The following is a 21,789-nucleotide window of genomic DNA, read 5'->3' as shown; positions in this document are numbered from 1 at the left end:
AGGGGGTGGCTTGGAAGGAGAGAAAGTGGCCATGATGATGCCAAGGATTTCAGCCTGAGTGAAGGCGAGAGGCAGCTGCCGTAGGCTGAGATTAGGAAGAGCGAACTCTCGCTTGGTGCTCCCTGTGTGCCCGCCCTCAGGAGTAGGTATGGGGCCACAGTGGTCATCGCCCGCATTTTCCAGCCGAAGAAGCTGAATTAGAGAAAGGTCAAGTTGCTTCCCCAAGGTCAAGAAGCTGCCCAGCAGAGCCGGGATTTACATCCGGGTTCTCAGTGCAGAATTCCTCACCTTTAACAGCTGTCGCCTCATCCCTTGTGAGTGCTTCTCTAAAACAGAATCTCTCCCTCTACGGTGGCCTCGCTCGGGGCTGAGCCTCCTCCGCGCATTTCCCTCTGCCTGCCTCCCCAGCTGCCCACTACGCGACCTCCACTGAGCCCAGCCACTCTGCTCATGGCCCACACAACAGCATTGTTGCCTTCCTGGGCCCCCACTCTCCTTGGTCTCCTGTCCCTTCACAGGAAACACTTCCAGGAGGCCGGGGCTTTGGGACCAGCTGTTCCAAGGCCCTCAAGTCTCACTTGCTGTAATTCCTCCCTGAAAACCACTGCATTCGGCAAGAGCCGGTGCAGAGCTAATGGGGCGGGGGGTGCGGCACACACATTCAGTCAGCGGATAAACAGGAGTGACCTCGGCAGAAGTGTCCGTCCACCGCCTGGCTTGCTCCTCAATGCCCAGCGATCAAAAGGCAGAGCCCATCCAGAACCAAGCGCTGCTCTCTTGATTGCAAAAACCAATGGATGGTTTTGTGCTTGCCCTACTTCATGTCTGTCCTGTGAGTGCTTATCCAGGGAGGGGAGACATAGAAATCAAAAATAGCCTTTTGAGGAAGTTTCTTCACAAATCACCATCACAGCTGGTAATTTCTTTTTTTTATTTTATTTTATTTTATTTATTTTTTTTTTGACAGGCAGAGTGGACAGTGAGAGAGAGAGAGATCCGATGGCAGGAGCCAGGTACTTATCCTGGTCTCCCATGGGGTGCAGGGCCCAAGCACTTGGGCCATCCTCCACTGCACTTCCTGGCCACAGCAGAGAGGGGCAACCGGGACAGAATCCGGCGCCCCGACCAGGACTAGAATCCGGTGTGCCGGCGCCAAAAGGCAGAGGATTAGCCTAGTGAGCCGCGGCGCCGGCCCCACAGCTGGTAATTTCAAAACCAGGTGCCCATTGCTTTTTCCCTAAGCCTCGTCGTCTTCAACACAGCCTCCCAGAGGGAGCCTGTCCCTCGGGGCTTTTGCTGGACCCAGAGCAAACCCAGGCAGCAAGCTGCGGGCCCCGACTCCTGCTTATATCCCAGCATCGCAATGACAGGCGTCAGTGGCTCAGACCTGCTCCAGGATGCACAGAGCAGCAAGTGCAGAAGCCAACAACTCTCCCTGGCGCAAACTGCCTTAGGTAAACCGTGCCCTCTGATCCGAGTGCGCTCCCCCCTCAAGGCATCGCAGGCGCTTAGATGTCAAAATACAAAGGGCTGATCCAGCAAAGACTCACAGAAGGGGCAGCCTGAGGCCCAGGTGGGTGACTGCTGCCTTTGAAGGAAACCGAGTCTCTTTGCTAAGCTGTGAGACCCTTCAACCCTAGCTCGTGCGCTCTCACAAGCTTCAGAACACTTCCTGTCTCCCTAACACGGCAGAACTAGAAAGTAAATACAGAAAAAAAAAAAAAATCCTCAGGCGGCCAGAACGTCTTAAAGCCCCTTGCAGTGTATCGACACCAGAGTGGTCACATTCACATAAAAGCCATTTGCTTTCATGTGATGCCAGATTCCAGCATCTTGGCGACGGTTTTCCGGTCTCACTGCAAACGGGAAGCGGCAAACCAGAGAGGAAGCCGCAGCCTGCTCCCTCCCGCTGGGAGGCAGTGCCGAGGTAGGAAAAGCAGCAATCTGGAGTGCACAGCCAGTCCTTCAGTCCTGCATCGCAGAAGGAAGGGGTCGTAACTGAACCGCCCAGCGGCCCAGTCGCACAGCTGTACAGGAGAACACCCAGAGCGCAGGCTGTCGTGCATAACACCCTAAATTTAAGGTGGAAATGACACGAAAATTTTATCGCCGAACAAAATGATTACAATGACACAAAATTGGGCACCTTGTCCAAGACCTTTATTTGCAAGTGACAAAAACCCGATAGAAATTGGTGCGAACAGGGACATTTTGGGGAATTTTTATTTTATTTATTGGAGAGACAGAAATGGAGAGAGGCAGACGAACAAACACTTGCATTCACTGGTTCACGCTCCAAATGCCCGCTAGCTGGGGCTGAAGCAGAGAACCAGGAACTTCATCCAGGTCTCCCATCTGGGTGGCAGGAACTTGGTCCCCTTAAGCCATCACCACATCCTCCCAGGGTCTGCATTACCAAGAAGCCGGAGTCAAAAGTGGGGCTCATGGGTGGTCCAGCAATGAAGCCACCACTTAGAGGACGCTCACGTCCCATGCAGGAGAGCCTGGTTCGAATCCCGCTTCCTCCACACTTCCAACCCAGCTTCCTGGTAATGTGTCTGGAAGGCAGTGAGTGATGGCCCAAGCGCTCGGGTCTCTGCCACCCGCATGGCAGACCTGAACAGAGGTGCCTGGCTTCTGACTTCAGCCTGGCCTACCCCCCGCTGTTACAGGCATCTGGGGGAGCTAACCAGTGGCTGGAAAAATCCCTCCTTCTTTTTCTCCCTCTTTCTGTCACTCTGCCTTTCAAATACATAAATCTTTAAAAAAAAAAAAAGTGGAGCCTTGTTTGGGACACAGGCACTCTGATGGGGGACATAAGCATAAGCACCGTAAGCTCTAGGCCAGATGCCCATCTCCAAGAGGGAATTTATTAAACCAGATACCCTTACTTCAGACACAAGTGAATCCTGGAGGCTTGAGCAACGTCATTAGGACCTGGCTTCTGTCACCTGTCGCTCCCTTCAACCTTGAGACTTGTCTCACACTGGTTCTGCCCTCATGGTGACAAGATGGCTGCCAGCAGCTCCATATCTGGGGACTAAGAAACCTCGTGCAGAGTGACACGAGGCAGAAGATAAGATGAACTCTAGCGAGGCTTTGACCACATGCCCATCCTGGCTGGTCAGTGGCCTGCCCAGTGTTTTGATTGGCTGAAGTTGAGCCTTAGGCTTCCTTCTGAACCTGGGGTAAAGTCGGCTCCACTCATAGCAGGGAGACAGGAAGGAGAGGGGTGAGCAAAAGTGGGGATGAGGCAGGAGGTGATGTGCCCACGAGGGAGGGAGTGAGACGCAGGGCAAGGAGAGCAGCAGGCGACAGCCGGCACAGGCCGCGCCTGCGATACCCTGCACGACTCTTTCCTGGGGCTTCCGGGTACAAGGATTTGCATTTTTGTTTCCTAGGAGTGTAATAAATGTCCAGTAAGCAGAGGCCTTCATGAGTGACAGGATAACTGGTCCAGTGCACGCCTGAGCAGACACAGGAATCCAGGCCCAGCATCCGAAATGTGTGACACACACGTGCACGACTCTTGATTTGCGTGTCCCCTCCAAAACTGTGCAATTTTATGGTTCTTGCAATCCGTGTCAAGAGGCGAGGCCTTTCAGAAGTGATCAGGCCAAAGGGGCCGTGCCCTGGTGCGTGGGTTAATGCTCTCATCCCGGTGCGGCTTAGCCGTGAAATGAGCACTCTCACAGGCCAGACGGCCTCACCAGGAAGTGCCCCCGGCACCTGTCACAGCAGGAAGGCCCCCGCTCCTGCCATAGGCCAACACCTGGACACTGGGCCTCTCAGCCTTTGGAATTGTGAGAAATGAATTTCTGGTCTATATAAATTACCTGGGCTGTGGTATTCTGTTACAACACCTGAAAACAGACTGAGATACACGCTTATGTGAAATAGTTTTTAAACAGAAAATACAGTAACACTTAAGCATAATTTAAACTATATCTTAGGCCTTCAAATAGTTCACTATAGTTCTATACTTAAATGGTTCCCAATTTTTGCTAATATCCCGGGATGGGGGTCAGTGTGGTATAGAGGTGGCACCCCACATAGTAGCAATAGTTCAGGTGCCAGCTGCTCCACTTCCAGTTCAGAGCCCCGCTAATGCGCCTGGGAGAGTGTGGAAGATGGCCCAGTGCCTGGCTCGCTGCCACTCACGTGGGAGACCCAGATGGAGTTCTGGGCTCTTGGTTTCGTCCTGGCCCAGCCCTGGCCATTGCTGCCATTTGGAGAGTGAATCAGCAGATGGGAGATCTCTCTCTCTCTCTCTCTCTCCCTTTCAAAGAAATAAATAAATCTTACAAATAAAAATCCTTTGTACTTCTGATTATCAGTGTATAAAATAGCCTTAGAAGAGAAAGTTTTTAAAAAGTAAACACTTTACCAATATCCACATAATTATTTTCTACATGTAATTATTTTCTACATCCACAAATGACTGACAATTAAAAAATGATTGTGACTGGAGTTTTCAACTACATGAGTGAATTCTCCTTCTGCACTATTCGTGGTTTGGGTTTCTGTTACTTGCAACCAAGAGTCCGGACAACACACCCCTTCTCTTTTCCAATGTCTGTTCAGTCGTGTGTGGGGACAGCACCCCAGGAAGAGGAGGCCCCTTGGGGGTTTCTGTATCAAGGTTCCCAGGGTCGGACGTGGAGCAATGGCTCCTCAAGTCTTTTCCCTGTGTGCTCTCTGCTTGGGGCGGGGGGGAGGAGACCACTCAGCTGTCTGAGCAAAGAGTCGGGGGTGCCCCACCACTGCCCACCAGCAGGAGGTCCGCGGTAGGACGCACTGGCTGCCATCCCCAGGGAGAGCGGCTCCGTGTCCACCTGCAGGCCCCCTGTGCACAGACCCCGCGGCAGCGGCCATGCGCACTGCCTGCCTCTCTGCTCACAGGGCTGGCCAGCAGGCAACCAACAGGCAGAGCCCATGGCGAGAGCCCCACTTCACTCAGCAGGTGCAAGCCCAGTCCAGCAGGGCGAAATCGCCTACCTGAGCTGCGAACCAGGGATTTTCGCCCGCTGATGCTTTGACGCAGGGCCTCCGGCAGGCGGGGAGCTCTCGCCACCTGCTGAGCACACAGGCCTCCCGAGCCCCGAAGCTCTGGGCTCACCCTGGAGACCACGGCGGGGGCGGCCCAGCCCTGTGTTTCTTTCCAATACCAACGCATCATGGAACATTGTAAAATACAATGACATGGGGCCAGCGCTGTGGCGTGGTGGGTAAGACCGCTGCCTGCACTGTCGGAGTCCCATGTGGGCGCCGGTTTGAGTCCCGGCTGCTCCACTTCCGGTCCAGCGCTCTGCTGTGGCCTGGGAAAGCAGTGGAAGATGGCCCAAGTCCTTGGGCCCCTGCACCCACATGGGAGACACAGAAGAAGTTCCAGGTTCCTGGCTTTGGATTGGCATAGCTCCTGCTGTTGCAGCCATCTGGGGAGTGAGCCAGCAGATGGAAGACCTCTCTCTCTCTCTGCTTCTCTGTAACCCTGCCTTTTAAATAAATGGGTAAATATTTTAAAATAAAAATAAATGACATTAATCGCATTAGACATTTTATTTGGAAGGCAGAGTCACACACACTCACACACACACACACACACACACACACACACAGAAAGAATCTTCCATCCACTGGTTCACTCCTCAAATGGCCACAAGGGCCAGGGCTGGGCCAAGTTGAAGTCAGGAGTCCAGAATCCACCCAGGTGTCTCATGTGGGTGCAGGAGCCTAAGTACTTGGACCATTCTCTGCTGCTTTCCCAGGTGCATTAGCAGGGGAACTGGATTGGAAGTGGAGCAACTAGGACTTGAACCAGTGCCATGATATGGGATGCCAGCATCCCAGGTGAGAAATTAACCTGCTGTGCCATAACACAGACTCCAATCTCATTAGAAACTTTAAGATATAAAATGCAAGCCCACTTTTTTTTTTTTTTTTTTTTTTTTTGAGAGGCAGAGTGGACAGTGAGAGAGAGAGACAGAGAGAAAGGTCTTTCTTTTGCCATTGGTTCACCCTCCAATGGCTGCCATGGCTGGGGCGCTGCAGCCGGCGCACCGCGCTGATCCGATGGCAGGAGCCAGGATCCAGGTGCTTTTCCTGGTCTCCCATGGGGTGCAGGGCCCAAGCACTTGGGCCATCCTCCACTGCACTCCCTGGCCAAGCAGAGCTGGCCTGGAAGAGGGGCAACCGGGAAAGAATCCAGCTCCCCGACCGGAACTAGAACCCGGTGTGCCGGCGCCGCTAGGTGGAGGATTAGCCTATTGAGCCGCGGCGCCGGCCTCACTTTTTTTTTTTTTAGATTGATTTATTTATTTGAAAGTCTGAGTTACACAGAGAGAGGAGAAGCAGAGAGAGAGAGAGAGAGAGAGAGAGAGAGAGAGAGAGAGAGAGTGTGTTCCTTCATCCGCTGGTTCACTCCTCAATTGGCTGCAACAACTGGAGCAGCATCAATGTGAAGCCAGGAACCAGGAGCTTCTTCCAGGTCCCCCACACGGGTGCAGGGGCCCAAGGACTTGTGCCATCTTCTACTGCTTTCCCAGGCCATAGCAGAGAGCTGGATTGGAAGTGGAGCAGCCGGGTCTCAAACTGGCACCCATATGGGATGCCGGCATTGCAGGCGCCGGCCCCCCACTTTCTTTTTTTAAACAAATCAGATTCAAAAGTCTCTAAGTGCTTATTCTACATTTCTGTACCTACTGTGGACAGGTCCCAGCCAGCCTGGAACTGCTCTGGCCACCACCGTGATAAGAGCTGCTCTACTCTGGGGAGAGCACCCTGGCTTTGTTTGCGGCTGGACCAGAACAAAGCCAAGAGCCTGGGAGTTCAACATGGGTCTCCCGATGTGGCTGGCAGGGGCCCAAGTCTTGGAACCATCACTTGCTGCCTCCCAGGGTGCACTGTACTGTCGGCAGGAGGAAGCGGAGCTGGGACTGGAACCCAGGCACTCCAGGATGGGGGGGGGGGGGGTCAGGTGTCCCACGCTGCGTGCTATCACCGTGCCACAGTCCCAGGCCTGTGCTTAGCTTTTCTGGCTCTGCTTTGTCACTGCGTCTGAATCCTATTTTTCATGGCTCTGTTCAAATGTCAGCTACTCCAATGATGATGACAGCTGTCATTAATCCGGGCCCTGCCATGATTCCAATATTGCGATAGGCATCGTACAGACAGCGCGCTTCCCTTTCCCAACAACCCTACAGGATGTTATCAGCCCTCCTGCCACCGGGCAACAGGATTCTCTGCAAAGTTTTCTGAGTCTGCAATCAGATACGACTTTTTTTCCTCTAAAGCCGGTTTTTCGCACCTTTTAAAAAATCGCTTTATTGAAACATGTCATATAGAGAGGCAGAACTATTTGTAGAGCTTGGCGAATATTCAGAAACTCGGCACATCCATGTAATCCTAAGATGAAAAAAAAAAAAAAAAACGACCAAACAGGCCCTAACAGTGTCCTGAACACCTCCACCACCCCCACCAAGAGTGGCCACCGCCCTGGCTTCTAACTGCATGGCTGCTCCGCTTGTGTTTATTCGTCATCTAAACAGAATCTGCAAGTCTGTGCTCCTGCGTCTGGCTTTGTTCGTTCAGCAACGTGAGCAGGATCACACCGCCCGTTCTCACGGCAGCACTGCAGTCCATGTGCGCACGCCACAAGGTTTTCATTCCCTGCGCCCTTGCTGTTGATGGGCATCTGGGTGGTGTCCAGCTCTGCTGTGAACCTTCTAGCACTCGTCTGTTGGTGCACCGTGTGCTGTGTGAGTCACTAAGAGTGTGGCTACAGGGACACAGGTGCGCTCTATGTCCAGTGCTAGTAGATGCCGACCTCTCTACAGGCACTTTAATATTCCATATTATTTTCATCTTGTTTGAGAATTTCATTTTCCTTACTAGATAACAAGTGGTTTTTCAGTTGAATATTTACTAATAATGCGCAGACTCACTTTAAAATGAGGCGTCTAAGAGACAATTTAAGACAATACTGAAGTGAGATGGCAGGAAGGAATACATGGGCTGGAGGGGCTTGGGTGGGGGGAGAGGCTGAAACAAACCCAAGGGTCCAAGTGCACCTCACAAGGTCTTAGGCACTTTGTAAAAAGCTGGACCACAAATATGGCTGAGCTTCCTATCAGGCAACACAAAGAGGGAATCAAGTTATAGAACTGAACGTTCACAGGATACAGGTACCAATGACTGGGCAGTGCTGCCGCTTCTGGATCTCAGAATTTATTTTCATTCCAAGTCTTCCCACGGGGGATATGATTCAACACTGAAACCCCGACAACTTGATTTCAGTTACAAAAGTAAGAAACAGTCAGCTTCTCCCTTTCTCTTACAGTCCCTCTCAAGGAGGACAGGCCAGAGCCTGGGTAACTCTCGGACGGAACTAATGCAACTTGGCCACACGACTCTCAAAGGGCCTGATTCGATCCAAGAGGGACAAAACGACTCAAAATGCAGGCCAGGGATTTCCAGAGGTCTCTGAGGCTTTCCCAGGAGGTCTGCGTGGTCCAGCCACATTACAACACATGGACAGCATCTCCGATGGTTTCACTCACCCTCTTAGCAGCGAGGACGGCAGAGCTTCCCTGAGGGCACGTGTGTGGCATAGCGACAGATCAGAGGCAGCGCCAGCTGCGAGAATCCAGTCTCTTCGGATTCGCAAACTGCCTTTTTTCTGTAGGGGTTTGTTACTTATATTTTTAAATGATTTGATAAATATTTTTCCATGTTCTCTTTTAGTTTCTAATAGAGTAAGCATCTGTAGGTATAAGCCACACAAACAACCACTTTGGAGCTCTTGAAAAAAAATTTTTTTAAGATTTATGTACTTATTTGATGGCTGCCTATGGCTGGAGCTGGGCCAATCTGAAACCAGGAGCCAGGAGCTACCTCTGGGTCTCCCACGCAGGTGCAGGGGCCCAAGCACTTGGCTCTTCTTCCGCTGCTTTCCCAGGTGCACTGGCAGGGAGCTGGATCAGAAGTGGAGCAACTGGGACTAGAACCGGTGCCCACACGGGATGCTGGTGCTGCAGGCAGCAGCTTACCTGCTCTGCCACAGAGCTGGGCCACCCCCCAAAATTTTTTAGAGTGTAACAGGGCCCTGAGACCAGAAAGCTTAAGAACCACTGGTCTAAGGAAGACTTCCCCCAAAAGTCTTCTGCTGCTAGCTCCAGTCCTAGAAGATAAACTGCGAGAAATGCTCTCATCAACTACACCTGGCCATGCTATGCCTGTCTTAGAAATCATAGAATGACAAGCTAATACACCTCGTCCCCTTCATTAACTCTTTCCCAAAGGCACGTGACTGAGCTGCGCCCTTTCGAGAGCTTCAGGCATCAGCCTGGGGTGCCCCTGGGCCGCCCAGGCAGGAACAGCAAGGCCGTGGGTCAGTCCCCAGGGACAGCACGCCTTGCACGCCAGCACCTGCCACGGGTAGACAGCAGAGTCTGAAGTGACGTCTCTGAGCAACTCCAGGCAGCTGGGCGGGACGCTCAGCCCCTTTCTCTCTGCAGGGAGGCGGGCCAGGCCAGGCTCTGGTCCAGCCTAGACGGCTGGTGGAGGCCCTGTGGTTTTCTTCCACAGAGCGCAGGCACAGCCATGTCAGCCCGGCCATCCCCCACCACAGGTGGTGCCACGCGCTGGCTACACTCAGAAGCATCGGACTCTGCTGTGTTAACTTCTTGGTGACCCCACCAAAGCAAACAGTGGTCAAATGGACCTCTGTGAGTCAACTTCCTTTATTGAGCTGTTACCCCTACGTCAATTAAACGTCAGGGAATGCGTACCAGACACAGTGACGTGCTTTGAGAACCATCAATCTCCTTTCGTTTTGGCAGGAATTGCATAACTGAGTCAGTTATCTATTAAGAAAACTCTAAGTTCCCAAGAATAAAATTATGCCATCAGCCGTTTCATCTAAAGACAGCCTACAGCCATATGCAAGGCACCTTTTCAGAAACATATAATCTAAAAGGGGCTAGAACGAGCAGGAGAGAGAGAGAGAGGGAGGGAGGGAGGGAGGGAGGGAGGGAGCCGGGAGTGGGGGAGAGGAATTTCAGTCTCCTCTCAGCAACACCTGGTGAGGGACCTGGTAGACAATGATTCCACAAACACCTGCCTCACCAAATTGCAAGTTACCTTTAAAATGTTCACTTGTACAAACAGAACACTGCACAAATTTCTAGTCCAAGAATGCTTCTTGGTACTTAAGAGTTTACAAAAAAGTACTTGAAGAGAAAGCTTCATAGACCATTGTGTATTAAAAATAAATCATTTTACTGTATGCATATTTGCACTCCTGTTAATTCACCGTGATTTGAACCATGCACCTGCACGTACACAGCTGAATGGGCTTCGTAGTGACTTAGTTTCCAATGCAGAGCCGCCTTCCAGGAGCCGTGGGTAAGGGAACTGGTTATTCCTAAACAGCCCCGCGTACCCTGTCCCCAGAGAGCCTTCCAACATGGACGTTTTCGAAGAGCCCCAGGACGTGGTCCAGCAGGGAGGGTTTTCGGCGCAGTCTCTTATTTGGAAGATGGCAAACCATCTACGAGCACCTTCCTGGTTGCTCGTATGCACATCACGGCTCTGTCAGGGGTAAAGGCTGAATAATAAGCAGGTCCCCTCCAAACACAGCGTGGGAGACGGCTTCATTTTTGGGGAAGGCAAACCGAATCATGAAAACCTGCTAACGGTGTAATTCATTCCAGGGTTCTTTCGGATACTTGATGTGAATCCTTGGGTACAGTCTCTCATTACAAGTCGTCTTATTGATGGCATTGCAGTTTGTTTCTCCAGCTTTCAGCCGATAGCCAGGTGATTTATTATGGTCCCTGCCACATCGAAAGCACGCAGATGTCTATACTCGTAATCAGAGTTGCTGACAGCCTCTCTCATTTCCTGCCAAATGGATCTGACCACACTTTTAACCCTACGGAAAGAAACATGAACAAAAACAGGACTCATTTTCAAATGTCCTACCACTTCCATCAGCCCCAAACAAACATTACAAGGTCGGGATTGAGCCGGGCAGTTTCCATGGGCTGTGAGATGGGTGAACAGGCCGCTGAGCCCTGCACCGGAACGGCTGGGCAGCCACGAGGGACTCCTAAATGGCTCAGAAGCTGCCCTGCACCAGGAAGCTATGGATCTGGGCTAGTTAAAAACAGACAAAAAAGAGAAGAAAAGAAAAAGAACGTCGCCACAGACGACAAGAGCTTTTGGTTAATAAGCTGGAAACCTCTTATTTCCGGTCAAGTTGGATCATCTTAAAGTAACCACCCATGCAGTCATTCAGGGAGTTTTCTGAGCCATTGTAGAATGCAGAATCCTGCATGGGTTGAAAGGGTCCACAAGCAAACACCACCTTCCCACGAGGGGGGTGGGCGAGCGATTAAATGAGCACCTGGCAAGGAAGCCTGAAACAGCTAGTCCCGCCTCACATCTAATTGCCCACTGTCCCCTGCCCCTGTCCACTTCTCAAATGCAGAAGAGGAGGGAGCCCAACTTGAACAACAGTGTTGTGGAGAGAAATTTCAAAATGAAGTCTTGGGTGGCAGCTATAAAATGGCAACCATGTGAAAGAAAGAGCAAAATCCTACTCCAGTCCCGCCCACGGGCCGTATAAGAACGGCGACATCATCTGATCTGGCCCTGCTAAGGCCAGACACAGGACCTTGAAACTCAGTCTGCAGCAGGCTAATTTTTGAAGCTGATAATTTTTTGTAAAGATTTATTTATTTTACTTGAAAGGCAGAATCACAGAGAGAGATGGAGAATGAGAGAACTTCCATCCGCTGGTTCACTCCCCAAATGGCTGCAATGGCCAGCGCTGGGCCAGGCCGAATCCAGGAGCCAGGATCTTCTTCCGGGTCTCCCAAGTGGGTGGCAGGGGCCCAAGCACTTGGGCCGTCTTCAGCTGCTTTCTCAGGCCATTAGCAAACAGCTGGATCAGAAGTGGAGCAGCCGGGAATCCAACTGGTGCCCATATGGGATGCCGGTGCTACAGTCAGTGGCCTTATTCCATCCACCACAGTGCTGGCCCCTAAGCCAATAATTTTGTATGGCCCACAAATGATGCTAAAAAATATACAAGCAGCCCTCGGCAGGCAAAAGGGTGCCCACCTCTGCTCCAAGTTGCAAGCCTTCTCTCGTCTTCCATGGCACAACACGCAAATCACATAACCAATAGCCTAAGTGAGACTTTGCTAGGATTTTCTTTGTTTTAAGTTTACCTGGAGGCTGCACATCTTCTTGAACAATTCCAGCCCGATTTATGGCTTGTTCTTTCTCTGAAAAACACAAGAGAGAAATTGCTCTTTAGAGAGAGAGGAGGGTGAAATCTTTGTATTTACATGGGCCAATGACACGGAACGATTAGAGAGTAGTATTTATGGGTGCTATTAAATTCAGAGATGCCATTACTCAAAGCTCTTAGGTCGTGGAAGTGAGATCCTAGAATGCAAAAGAGGTGAAGCCATACTTCAGAAGAAAAGCTGCCAACCAACATTTTTTCCCTGTGATCTCAGCATTTTGGAAAGGCAACAAAACAGAAAAAGAACAATTCTGGGAGAACTGGTGGGCGTGATATTACAAAGGGGATGCTGAATTGAAGGAGTGAACACAATGGACAAGAACACGATGCAGTTGATAATGTCGAAAATTCTCCCCACTGCAGGACCAGACGCACAGCTCAATCTGCCATGTTTTTGATAGGAAATAGAGCAGAAAATTAATCTTTGGGTGGGTGGCTTTGGTTTGGATAATTGAAGCTTCCCTAATTGATTGCAGGTGCTGTGCCAATTAGTAAACGCGTTGTAGCTACAGCGGCTGAGCCAGTCTCTTTGGAGACAGCCCACGGGCAAGGGCCAGGAGAAATTGGGCATTTTATGTCTGTGGGCCTCAAGCACTCCGACGTGTCTTTCTGAGCGGGTTAGAATAAACCCGAGATCTGTGAAAACAAAGACTTATTATTTTAAGTAGCTTGAAAAACAAATGGCAGCTCGGTAGGAGGAACGACTTGGAGCCAAAGGATGTTTACTAATAGGTCGCAGTCATGAAATGTTGTCGTCAGACCTTTGTCTCAACCAGGCTGACAGCGCTGTTCTAAATCCACACTTGGCTCCTGTTCAGTACTAGGCCCAAACTCTTTATTTTGGCTTCTGGATTCTCATAAAGTCACACAAGCATAAAAAGCCCGAGGAATGGGGTTTTGCCAAATCTGACACTTGGTGAACGTGCTTCTCTGGTGATGTGGCACCAAGTCCATCCCCAGTGACCCCGCTCACTGCTTCATCACTGCTAAGTTTTGCTCTGGCACGTAAAAGCCTGGGCACTGGGGACTATGCAGCTCCTGATGTCCCATTCCAAGAGGGACGGAGAGAAGATGGAGCAAACGAGACTGATCGCAGACAATGGCCGAGAGTCTCCCTGTCCCTCTAGTCCAAGTCGCAGGTGAACGGCAACCAAGAACCTCAAGGGCCTCCACTGGCCAAAAGACTTTGTTGCCCTGGAGGGGATGAGAGACGACCTCCATCGAGTCACAGCTTCTGAGTTCTCCTTTCCCAAGATGTTCAAGGCTGGTACACCGAGCCCTACCACCCTGTGACAGGCAGGCCTCCAAGCGTGCGCGTTTCAAGCCGACTCCTCCGTCTCCCAGGAACCAAAGCAGCTTTAATTCCCCAGACCTAACAGGTCTGCCCTCTGATATGACGGAAGAGGGGAGTTTTTAAATACAATCCACTATCAGAGGTCCAGACCTGTAGATTTCAGATCAGACACCTTGGTCCACCAAACACGCTCTCCAACAGGCAGGTACAGCACGGCCAAAGCAGCTGGCGGGCTGCCAAGCGAGCTGACTCTTGGTGGCACGGACAGAATACCTAATTGTGTTCTAACCTCTTATGATGCAATGGGGAACGCGCGAACAGAAAGGAATCCCTGTCTTCACACTCTTGCTCACTGCTAACGAGCGTGGAGAGAGAGATGGAGGATTTGTTTTAAATAGACCATAATCTTCATAATCCTTGTCCTAATGCAACCACTTCTGCAGTTTGGCTCAGACAGGCAATTTAAACCAGTTTCTACCTAGTGATAACCAGGTATTAGCAACCTATCTACAGCCACTGGCTCTTTAATCCGTTCATGGTTTACAAAGACGCCAAGGCCAGAGCAGCCTGACACAAAGGCACTCTATTCATGACACAACATGGGCAAAAAGGAAGCCAGAAACCATTCTCTGAGGACTTCGCAAGTGCGTGGCGATGAGGGTGCCCACTGGGGAAAGGACAATGCCTGCAAAGCCCGGAGAAGGGCAGTGGCAAGACTCGGAGGTCTAACTTCCGGAACAAGCTGGGGCAAACTCATGACCGACTTGAGGAGTGCGCATGTCTCAGTCGGGGGCGAAAGCATGCAAACCCTCTCCGCAAGTCCCACTCTGCCCCCTGGTGCTAAGGCAGGGGCTGGATTTGCAGTTTTAATTGCGAATCCTTATTCCCAAAGGGCAAAGTCCGACATTCAGCTCGGGACACGTGGATGTGGGCTGATTGCTGTATGACAGTACGAGAATCTATCTGATCACTTTGAAGTCTTTGAAAATGACAACACAGCCAGTATTTGGAAATAAATTCTGTGTGACCTGTTTCGGCATCTAACACCAACACCACCAACCAGGGCAGCAGCCTGTAACCAGGACTTGGGGGCGCGCTCCTGGAGGACCCGCAGAGAGGGAGCCGAAATAAAAGAGCAGGTGCCAGCCAGTGCAGAAGAGGACCTCTTTCCCCCATCTTAAGCCACCACTTGGGACATCTGCATCTGGCATCAGAGTGCAGGTTCAAGTCCTGGCTGCTCTGCCTCTGACCCAGCTCCTTGCTAATGAACCTGGCCAGCAGCAGATGATGGCTCAAGAGCTTGGGCTTCTACTGCCCATGTGGGAAACCAGGATGGAGTTTCTGGTTCCTATTTTCAGCCTGGCTCAGCCCCAGCTGTTGCAGGCAAACATTCGAGGAATGAACCAGCAGATGGAAGATCTCTGTCTGTCTCTGTCACTCTGCCTTTTAAATGAATTAAAAAACTAAAACCAAAACCAAACCAACCAAACAAAAAAGCACACAAAAAGCAACCAGCAGTAATTGGAACAAATGACACACTTTGAATACAGCCCACACATCAGATGACAGGAATGTCTCCATATTAAATGTCCTGGGTTGGATAACAGCATTGTGCGTAGGTAAGGGAATGCCTTTGCTCTCAGGAAATCTAGGCTGAAGCGTTCAGGAGTGAAAACTCAGTGTCTCCAACTTACTGCCACATGATTCAGCAAAGTAACAGGAAGAATTACATTACCGTGTATGTAAAATTACAGATGCATCTGCTAGTGTGCGTATAGATTATATGTGGGAAAGAGAGCAAAATGTGACAAAATGCTAACAACTAGTACATCTAGCTGAAGAATATACAGGAATTCATTGTGCTATTCTTTGATCTCTATCTGAGTGGAAGTTTTCTCAATAACAAAAATACAACTTGGGGCTGGCACTGCGGTGCAGCAGGTGAAGCCGCTGCCTGAGACGGCAGCATTCCGGATCAGAGTGCCGGTTTGAGTCCCGGCTACCCCACTTCCTATCCAGCTCCCAGCAGCGGAAGATGCCCCAAGTGCTTGGGCCCCTGATACCCACGTGGGAGACCCAGATGGAGTTCCAGGCTCCTGGCTTAGGTCTGGCCACACTCTGACATTGTAGTCATTTGAAGAGTTAACCAGTGCATGGAGATCTCTCTCTTTCCCTTTCTCTCTCTCTCTCTCTCTCTCACTCACTCACTCTGAGTCACCCTCTAGCACTCTGCCTTTCAAATAAACAAATTAAAAAAAAAAAAACACTTAGAAAATGTATTTGCACGTCACTGCTATTGCCTAGACTTTTACCCAGCAGCCTGTGGGGTAATCCAGAAATGGGAACCAGATGCTCAGGGGGACCAGATGGCTGTAACAGCAGGTGCGACCCTGAGGCCCAGGGAGACCAAACAGCTGTGGCCACAGGTGTGAACTGGCTGCCTGAGGGGGACCAAAGGACCATAACAGCAGGTGTGAACCAGAAGCTGAAGGCAACCGGACAGCCATAATCACAGGTGTGAACCACAGGCTGAGGGAGAGACCACGGGATCTCACAGCAAACGGGAACCCAGGCTCCGGGCAGCGGAAGGCCACTCAAAGCCCTGGCTGTGCCCAGTGCTAGAAAGCAGCTGTTTCCTCCGCGGAGGTCTGGTTGGATCTGGGCAGCTTTGTGACGCCAGGCGGAAAACAAGACTTCAGCCTGAGCATTTCGTTCAAGTACAAGGTGAAAGCAAGGAGAAGCAGGTGAACGGGGCCCAGGTCCCGACGAGGCAGGACCATTTCCGCACAGGGGTGTCTTGGGACCCTGCCCTGCCTGGGTCCAGCAGCCAGGAGTCAGGGGCAGTGAGTGAGGTGGCACAGCCGGCACCGGGCACAGGCCAGCTGTCCCCCTTCTCCACGCTGCCTGCTGGGAACACTCCTCGCCGCCCTCACGGCCAAGGCCAGGAGGGCAGGGGGCTGGCGTCCACCAGCAATTACCAGGCGGTGACTTTCAGTAAGTCATCTAAACGAGGGGACTCAGGGAGCTCAAAGCGCTGCCAGCAACACCCTGATTCTGTCTCGCTCTACCAGTCGGCCTCAAAAGGCCACGATGAGGATCCCCATCTACTTCCAGCACACTCACGGCCATCTGCGCGCTTCCCTAAATGCACCACACCATGACAACAGGATGGAAGCTGAAAAGCCAAAACAGCAGCAAACCCACGTCTGGCCGTGCAGAGGCACAGGCGAGTGCACTGCGCGGGTCCTGGAGCCCTGTCCCCTGTCCCCACGGACAGCTGTCCCTCCTCGGGCTGGCTGCAGGGCGCCAGCCTGGAGGCGACCTGGTGCTGCACACAGCAGTGAAGTCTTGCTGAGCGAAGCAGAGAGCTGAAGGTCACGCTGAGGCCCCACTCACAGCCGCCTCCAGCCTCGGCAGGTGGAAGAGGCGCCCTTTCTTCAGCCCAGGGCTCCCTCCCCTACCTGAGCACGTGGCTCCGTGCCAACTCCCACTCTGGGCACCTCATCACTCGGCACCTTTCTCGCCTCTGCCAGCCAAGACCAAACACTCTCCCTGGATCTGCTGCAAACAGCACTTGGCCACTCTCCTCTCTGCGCAGCCAAAAGTCTTTACACGGTGCATTTACTAAACCGGCTGTGCACTCTTGAATCTACCGCAGTCCGCTTGCTGCCACTTCCGAATGGCGGGGAGCAGGCTTAACAACCCTGACCCCGAATTCTCACCTTTTCACTAAGTCCAGCATGTTCACTTCTTACCTTGCTTACCTGGCCCTACTGGCCACACCCTCTTTCCTGAAGCCCAGTCTTGGGACTTGGGCCTGCACCCTCCCCCCCACTTCCACCCATCTCTGCAGCCACCCCATCTTGGTCTCCCTAGAGGGCCCCCCCCCTTCTCCAGCTCCCCACCCTGGGGCTCCAAGCTCAGCTCCAAAGCGCCAATTCTACTGCCTATGGGAAATGGCCGAGAGCACCTCCTTGACCCTCAGTCTGTCGGAGACAGAACCACCCCCAGGGCTCCCCTCCCAAGCTGTGTAATCAGTGACCACCTGCAGCTCCTTCTCTCCAGCTATTCAGAGTCAGAGGGCTGGATGCCCTCCTTGTCCGCCCTCCTGACCCCTGGGGCATTTGCTTCTGCAATATGCCTCCCCACGAGGTCACCTCCTCTCCCTGCTCCTGTAACCACTGAGGACGGTCACCTCTCCCTGGGGAGGCGGGCCCCACAGCTTCCTGCAAGAGACCCTTCCCACACCTCCTTCACGCACAGCCAGGGCTACCTATACGCAGGGGATCCAGCCCCCTGCGCTCCTTGCTAAACACTTCCCGGCTCGTCCCCCGGCCGGCCTCGCGGGACAGCAGAGGGTAATGAAGTATTTAATCAGACAAAGAGGGTTGATCACACGCCATGAACAACAGAGCGGCTGCGGGCTCTCCAGCAGGCTCGGTGGAGGAGCTGTCGTGCTACCCAGGTGCCCACAAACGACATCGAGTTTCCTGGCTGCAGGTTCCCACCCAAGAAGTATTCACAGATGCACGCCAGAAAGGAGAAAGAGAGGAGACGCTAGAAGGGTGTGGCTGAAGACAAGCCCTCAGGGACATAACAGAGGGTCTTACTGACTGGAGGGGTAATAAATACAGGGGAGGACCCACACAGTCAGCACAGGCTAGGACAAGTGCAGCCAAAGTCACCGAGCGTCTGCTTTGGTCAGGGACACCCAGCACCTAACAGGGCCAGGTATGAACAACTGCTAAAATCCAAGTTAAAAAAGAGAAAGCAAACACGCTAAACAAACGCTAGTTGAATGCACTGAAATGGACTGACTTCCGTCCACACAGCAGGTTCCTATAACCTGGTCACCAGCGCCCAGTGAGGTGCCCGGGCAGGGCAGCTAGCTGTCGGTCTGTCCACCTGCTTAAATCTCATCCTCCCTCCCCCACCCCCCTTGCCCTTATTTTTCAAATGCTTTTGTGGACCGCCTAACAAAACTTGACAAGGTGTTTTCACACCCCCCGCCTTATTTAAGTCACCCAAAGGCCCCGTAAATTCAGCTCCATAGATTCCTCTGCTCCACATGGGGAGACAGGCAGAGCTCTGAGCAGTGCGGGGGCCCTCATCTAGGAGGGCATTTAGGCCCTGGCCTGCCTCACTCCCTCTCCCAGCTGCCGTAGAGGGGTGGGACGCTGCGCCACGCTTAAGGACCAATGGCACCGGTTCAAAGCCCAGTTCTGTGCATCCTGTGCCAGTTATAACTCAGTGTGTCCACATGAAAAACGGCGATGATCATACTGCAGCTCCCACAAAGGGCTGCTGCGATCTATAGATGGGTTCATATACAAGTACATGAACTTAGAAGTCCACCAGACACACAGTAAACTTTCACCCAAGATTCGCTGCGTCGCATTGGCTGTTTAAAGACTCAGCCGAGACTGCCGGAGCAGAGTTGACAACATTTATCAAAACGGACAGGTGAGCTGCCTTCCGGTGAGAGGTGCAGATACATTAGTCGCTAAATGTCCCCCTAAGAGGCCTGATGCGTCTGTCTCCAGACTCGGGCAACCAAAGATCCTGCAGTGGAGACCCAAGGCACAACCTTCCCTTCCATCCGCTGAGCAGTTTCTCCATCAGGCGCCCCTCGCGGTGGACGGACCTGCACGCTGCACAGCCCGGCAGCTCCCCTGGGCTCTAGCCACTAGGGGCCAGCAGCCTCCTCCAGGTGATGGGGGAAGAACATCTCCAGACACAGCCCGGTGCCCCGTGGGGACCACAGCGCCCCCAGCGGAGAACCGCTGCTATAGACTTCACAACTTCTCAGATGGCACCCAAAGCAGTCCCTGGTCCCCAGGTCAACTCCAGGGGCTGCCATACAGCAGCCCGAGGCAGGGAACCCCTAGAGGAGGGGTGACGGGGCTGGATCACGCAGGGATCCACGCCGCCACCGGGCAGCCCACGCCCGCTGCATGCAGACCGGCCGGAAGGCGGGGTGCACAGAGGCCTATGCGGTCATGGCTGATGGGAAGCAACGACAAGGAAACCCGAGTGTGTGCTTAAAACACGCTGCCTCTAGAAACCAAATGTTGCGGCATCTGGAAGGGGCAGGGCGCTTGGACAGAGCTTCCGCCTCCCAGTCACCAAGCTCTTAGCCTCCACTGCCATTGTCAAGGGGCAGGGCTGGCCCTCCTCCAGCTTCGAGATGACCCAGGGTTCCTGGAGAACCAAACGAGCCTCTAATGCCCCCTACTTCCCGTGACAGAGGGCTTCAGACGCACCCTAGAGCTCTTCCTCGCCCAGGCGCGGGCCTCGTTTTAGGATGATGGCACCTGAATGATTAAGGAGGAAAATCACTCCCAGGGTATCACCATGCTCATGTGAGCGACAGGTGCAAACAAAGGCACCTGGCGGAACGAGGAAAAACTCCAAAACCCGGGTTAGCAGTTTAGGTTTCAAGTATCTCGGCGCAAAGGCGTGAATGGGGAGCGGGTGGATATGAAGCCCCTCCGGTCCAGGGTGAGCAGGGCGCCGCCTGCCCCTCCCTACATCACCATCCCCGGCACGGGTGCACGCAGGGGCCCGGCCACTCGCTCGCGGCCGCTGTGTGACCTCGGGCAAGCTACACAGCCTCGCCATCCGTGGGTCAGGGAGTGTGTCTACCCCAGGTGAGGTCGTGCAAGGGGGAGCCCCACACACGCCCGGAGCACGGTGGGGCATCGCAGTGCTAACCGCGTCAGCCTCCCGCGTGCACACACGGAGGGGCCGAGAGGCCTGGGGCGCTTGTCCGCGGCCACACAGCGGCACTCGAACCCGGATCTTTCCTCCGCACCACGTGGAACCGACGGGGGCGACGGGGCGATCGCTGGGGCCAGGCCGCGGCGCGGGGTCAGAGGTCACTCACGGTACTCCTCCAGCCTCATTAGGGGCCGGAAGTAGATGGGGTAAAAGGCGGCGCCGATCAGGGAGACGAAGCCACCGAAAATGAGCGCGGTGCGCAGGTTGCGGGACATGACGCCCGGCTTAGGGCTACCCCGACCCGCCGAGCGCCGAGCGCCCAACGCTCTCGAAAACCTTGCTCCCGCCTGGCCGGGACGCGACCCCGCCCGGAAGAGGTGGAGCGGCTTTCGCTTCCGGGCCTTGGAGGCGGGACTGCTGTGGAGGCGGGGCAGGAGGCGGGTCCTGGGACGGAGCGGAGGGGGGCACGCCCGGGGGCGGGGCCTCGAGCTGATTTGGGGGCGGAGCCTGGGGCCTGTGGGTCCCCCGCCCTCGCCGCTCTCGGGATCTGCACCTGCGGGACTCCGGCGGCAGGTTGCGGGCGCAGCTTTTGTCAGGTTCTTCCCGCACCCCTCCCTGCCCTTGGCCTGGTTGTTGCCGCCGCCGCTCAGTCACCGCCTGCAGCCCTCCTTGGCCAGCGACGCAGTCTCGTCCTGCCGCACCCGTCTCACGTTCGGTGACTGCCGTGCGGAGAGCGGCCGGCGGCGAGGGGTGCGTGGCTCTGCAGGGGGCCGCCGGCCCCTGGAGGGCGGTCTGCGGCAGGGGAGACAGGAGTCCAGGGCGCCTGGAGCGCCTGAAACTAAGCGTCCACGCTCAGTGCATCTTCAGCGACTCTGTACCCCATCCCCGCCTCGCTGCTCCCGGGACTGGGTGCCAGGGTCACGAGTGGGGGCGGGCAGGGGCAGCGATCAGGGTGGGCGCCGGCCCCACCCCTGGGACCCAGCGCTCTGCTTACCGCGGGGAGGCGCCTCTGAGGACACACGTCCACTTCCTGGTCCTGAGATGCCCACCTCCGCGCTCGGCACCCACCCGTCACAGGTGCGCTGTGCCTCACTGGGACCTGCCCAAGGCCTTCATCCAATTCTTTTTCTTTTTTTAAGATTTATGTATTTATGTGAAAGGCGAAGAGAGAGAAAAATCTTTCATTTTCCGGTTCACTCCCCAGATCGAAGCCAGGAGACAGGAACTACCTCCTGATCTCCCACGTAGGTGTCGGGGACCCAAGCACTTGGACCTTGGGCTGCCTGCCTTCCTAGGTGCATTAGCCAGAAGCTGGGTTGGAAGCAGAGCGGCTGGGACTCAAACCGGCGCTCTGAGGTGGGATGCAAGCGTTGTGGGCGGCGGCTTAGCTCACTGCACGCAGGCTGCACTTTTTTACAAGAATGATGCCCGCACTGGGGCTGGGGAGCAAAGAGGAGAT

General features: G+C 53.7%; 1 protein-coding gene across 1 annotated transcript; it reads right to left on the bottom strand.

Moving 5' to 3' along the window:
- Positions 1–10,254: 10,254 nt before the first annotated feature.
- Positions 10,255–20,745, bottom strand: SMIM20 (small integral membrane protein 20). The gene is made up of 3 exons (XM_017350584.3): positions 20,497–20,745; positions 12,237–12,293; positions 10,255–10,933 (listed from the first exon to the last, which is right to left on the bottom strand). The coding sequence occupies exons 1-3, from the start codon at positions 20,603–20,605 to the stop codon at positions 10,896–10,898; spliced, it is 204 nt and encodes a 67-aa protein (XP_017206073.1). The 5' UTR covers positions 20,606–20,745; the 3' UTR covers positions 10,255–10,895.
- Between the last annotated feature and the right edge of the window lie 1,044 nt (positions 20,746–21,789).

Source organism: Oryctolagus cuniculus, chromosome 2 (assembly GCF_964237555.1).
Source record: "Oryctolagus cuniculus chromosome 2, mOryCun1.1, whole genome shotgun sequence".
In the NCBI taxonomy this organism is placed as follows: domain Eukaryota; kingdom Metazoa; phylum Chordata; class Mammalia; order Lagomorpha; family Leporidae; genus Oryctolagus; species Oryctolagus cuniculus.
The sequence above is the reverse complement of the archived record's forward strand: the minus strand, read 5'-3'. Positions and strand labels throughout refer to the sequence as shown.

Bases quoted from the DNA above. Each gene is read 5' to 3' on its own strand.
- SMIM20 (XM_017350584.3), bottom strand. From the start codon at position 20,605: ATGTCCCGCAACCTGCGCACCGCGCTCATTTTCGGTGGCTTCGTCTCC. The intron at 12,294-20,496 runs GTGAGTGACCTC...TGTGTTTTTCAG, and splicing joins AATGAGGCTGGAGGAGTACC to AGAAAGAACAAGCCATAAAT. The intron at 10,934-12,236 runs GTAAACTTAAAA...TTCTTTCCGTAG, and splicing joins AGAAGATGTGCAGCCTCCAG to GGTTAAAAGTGTGGTCAGAT.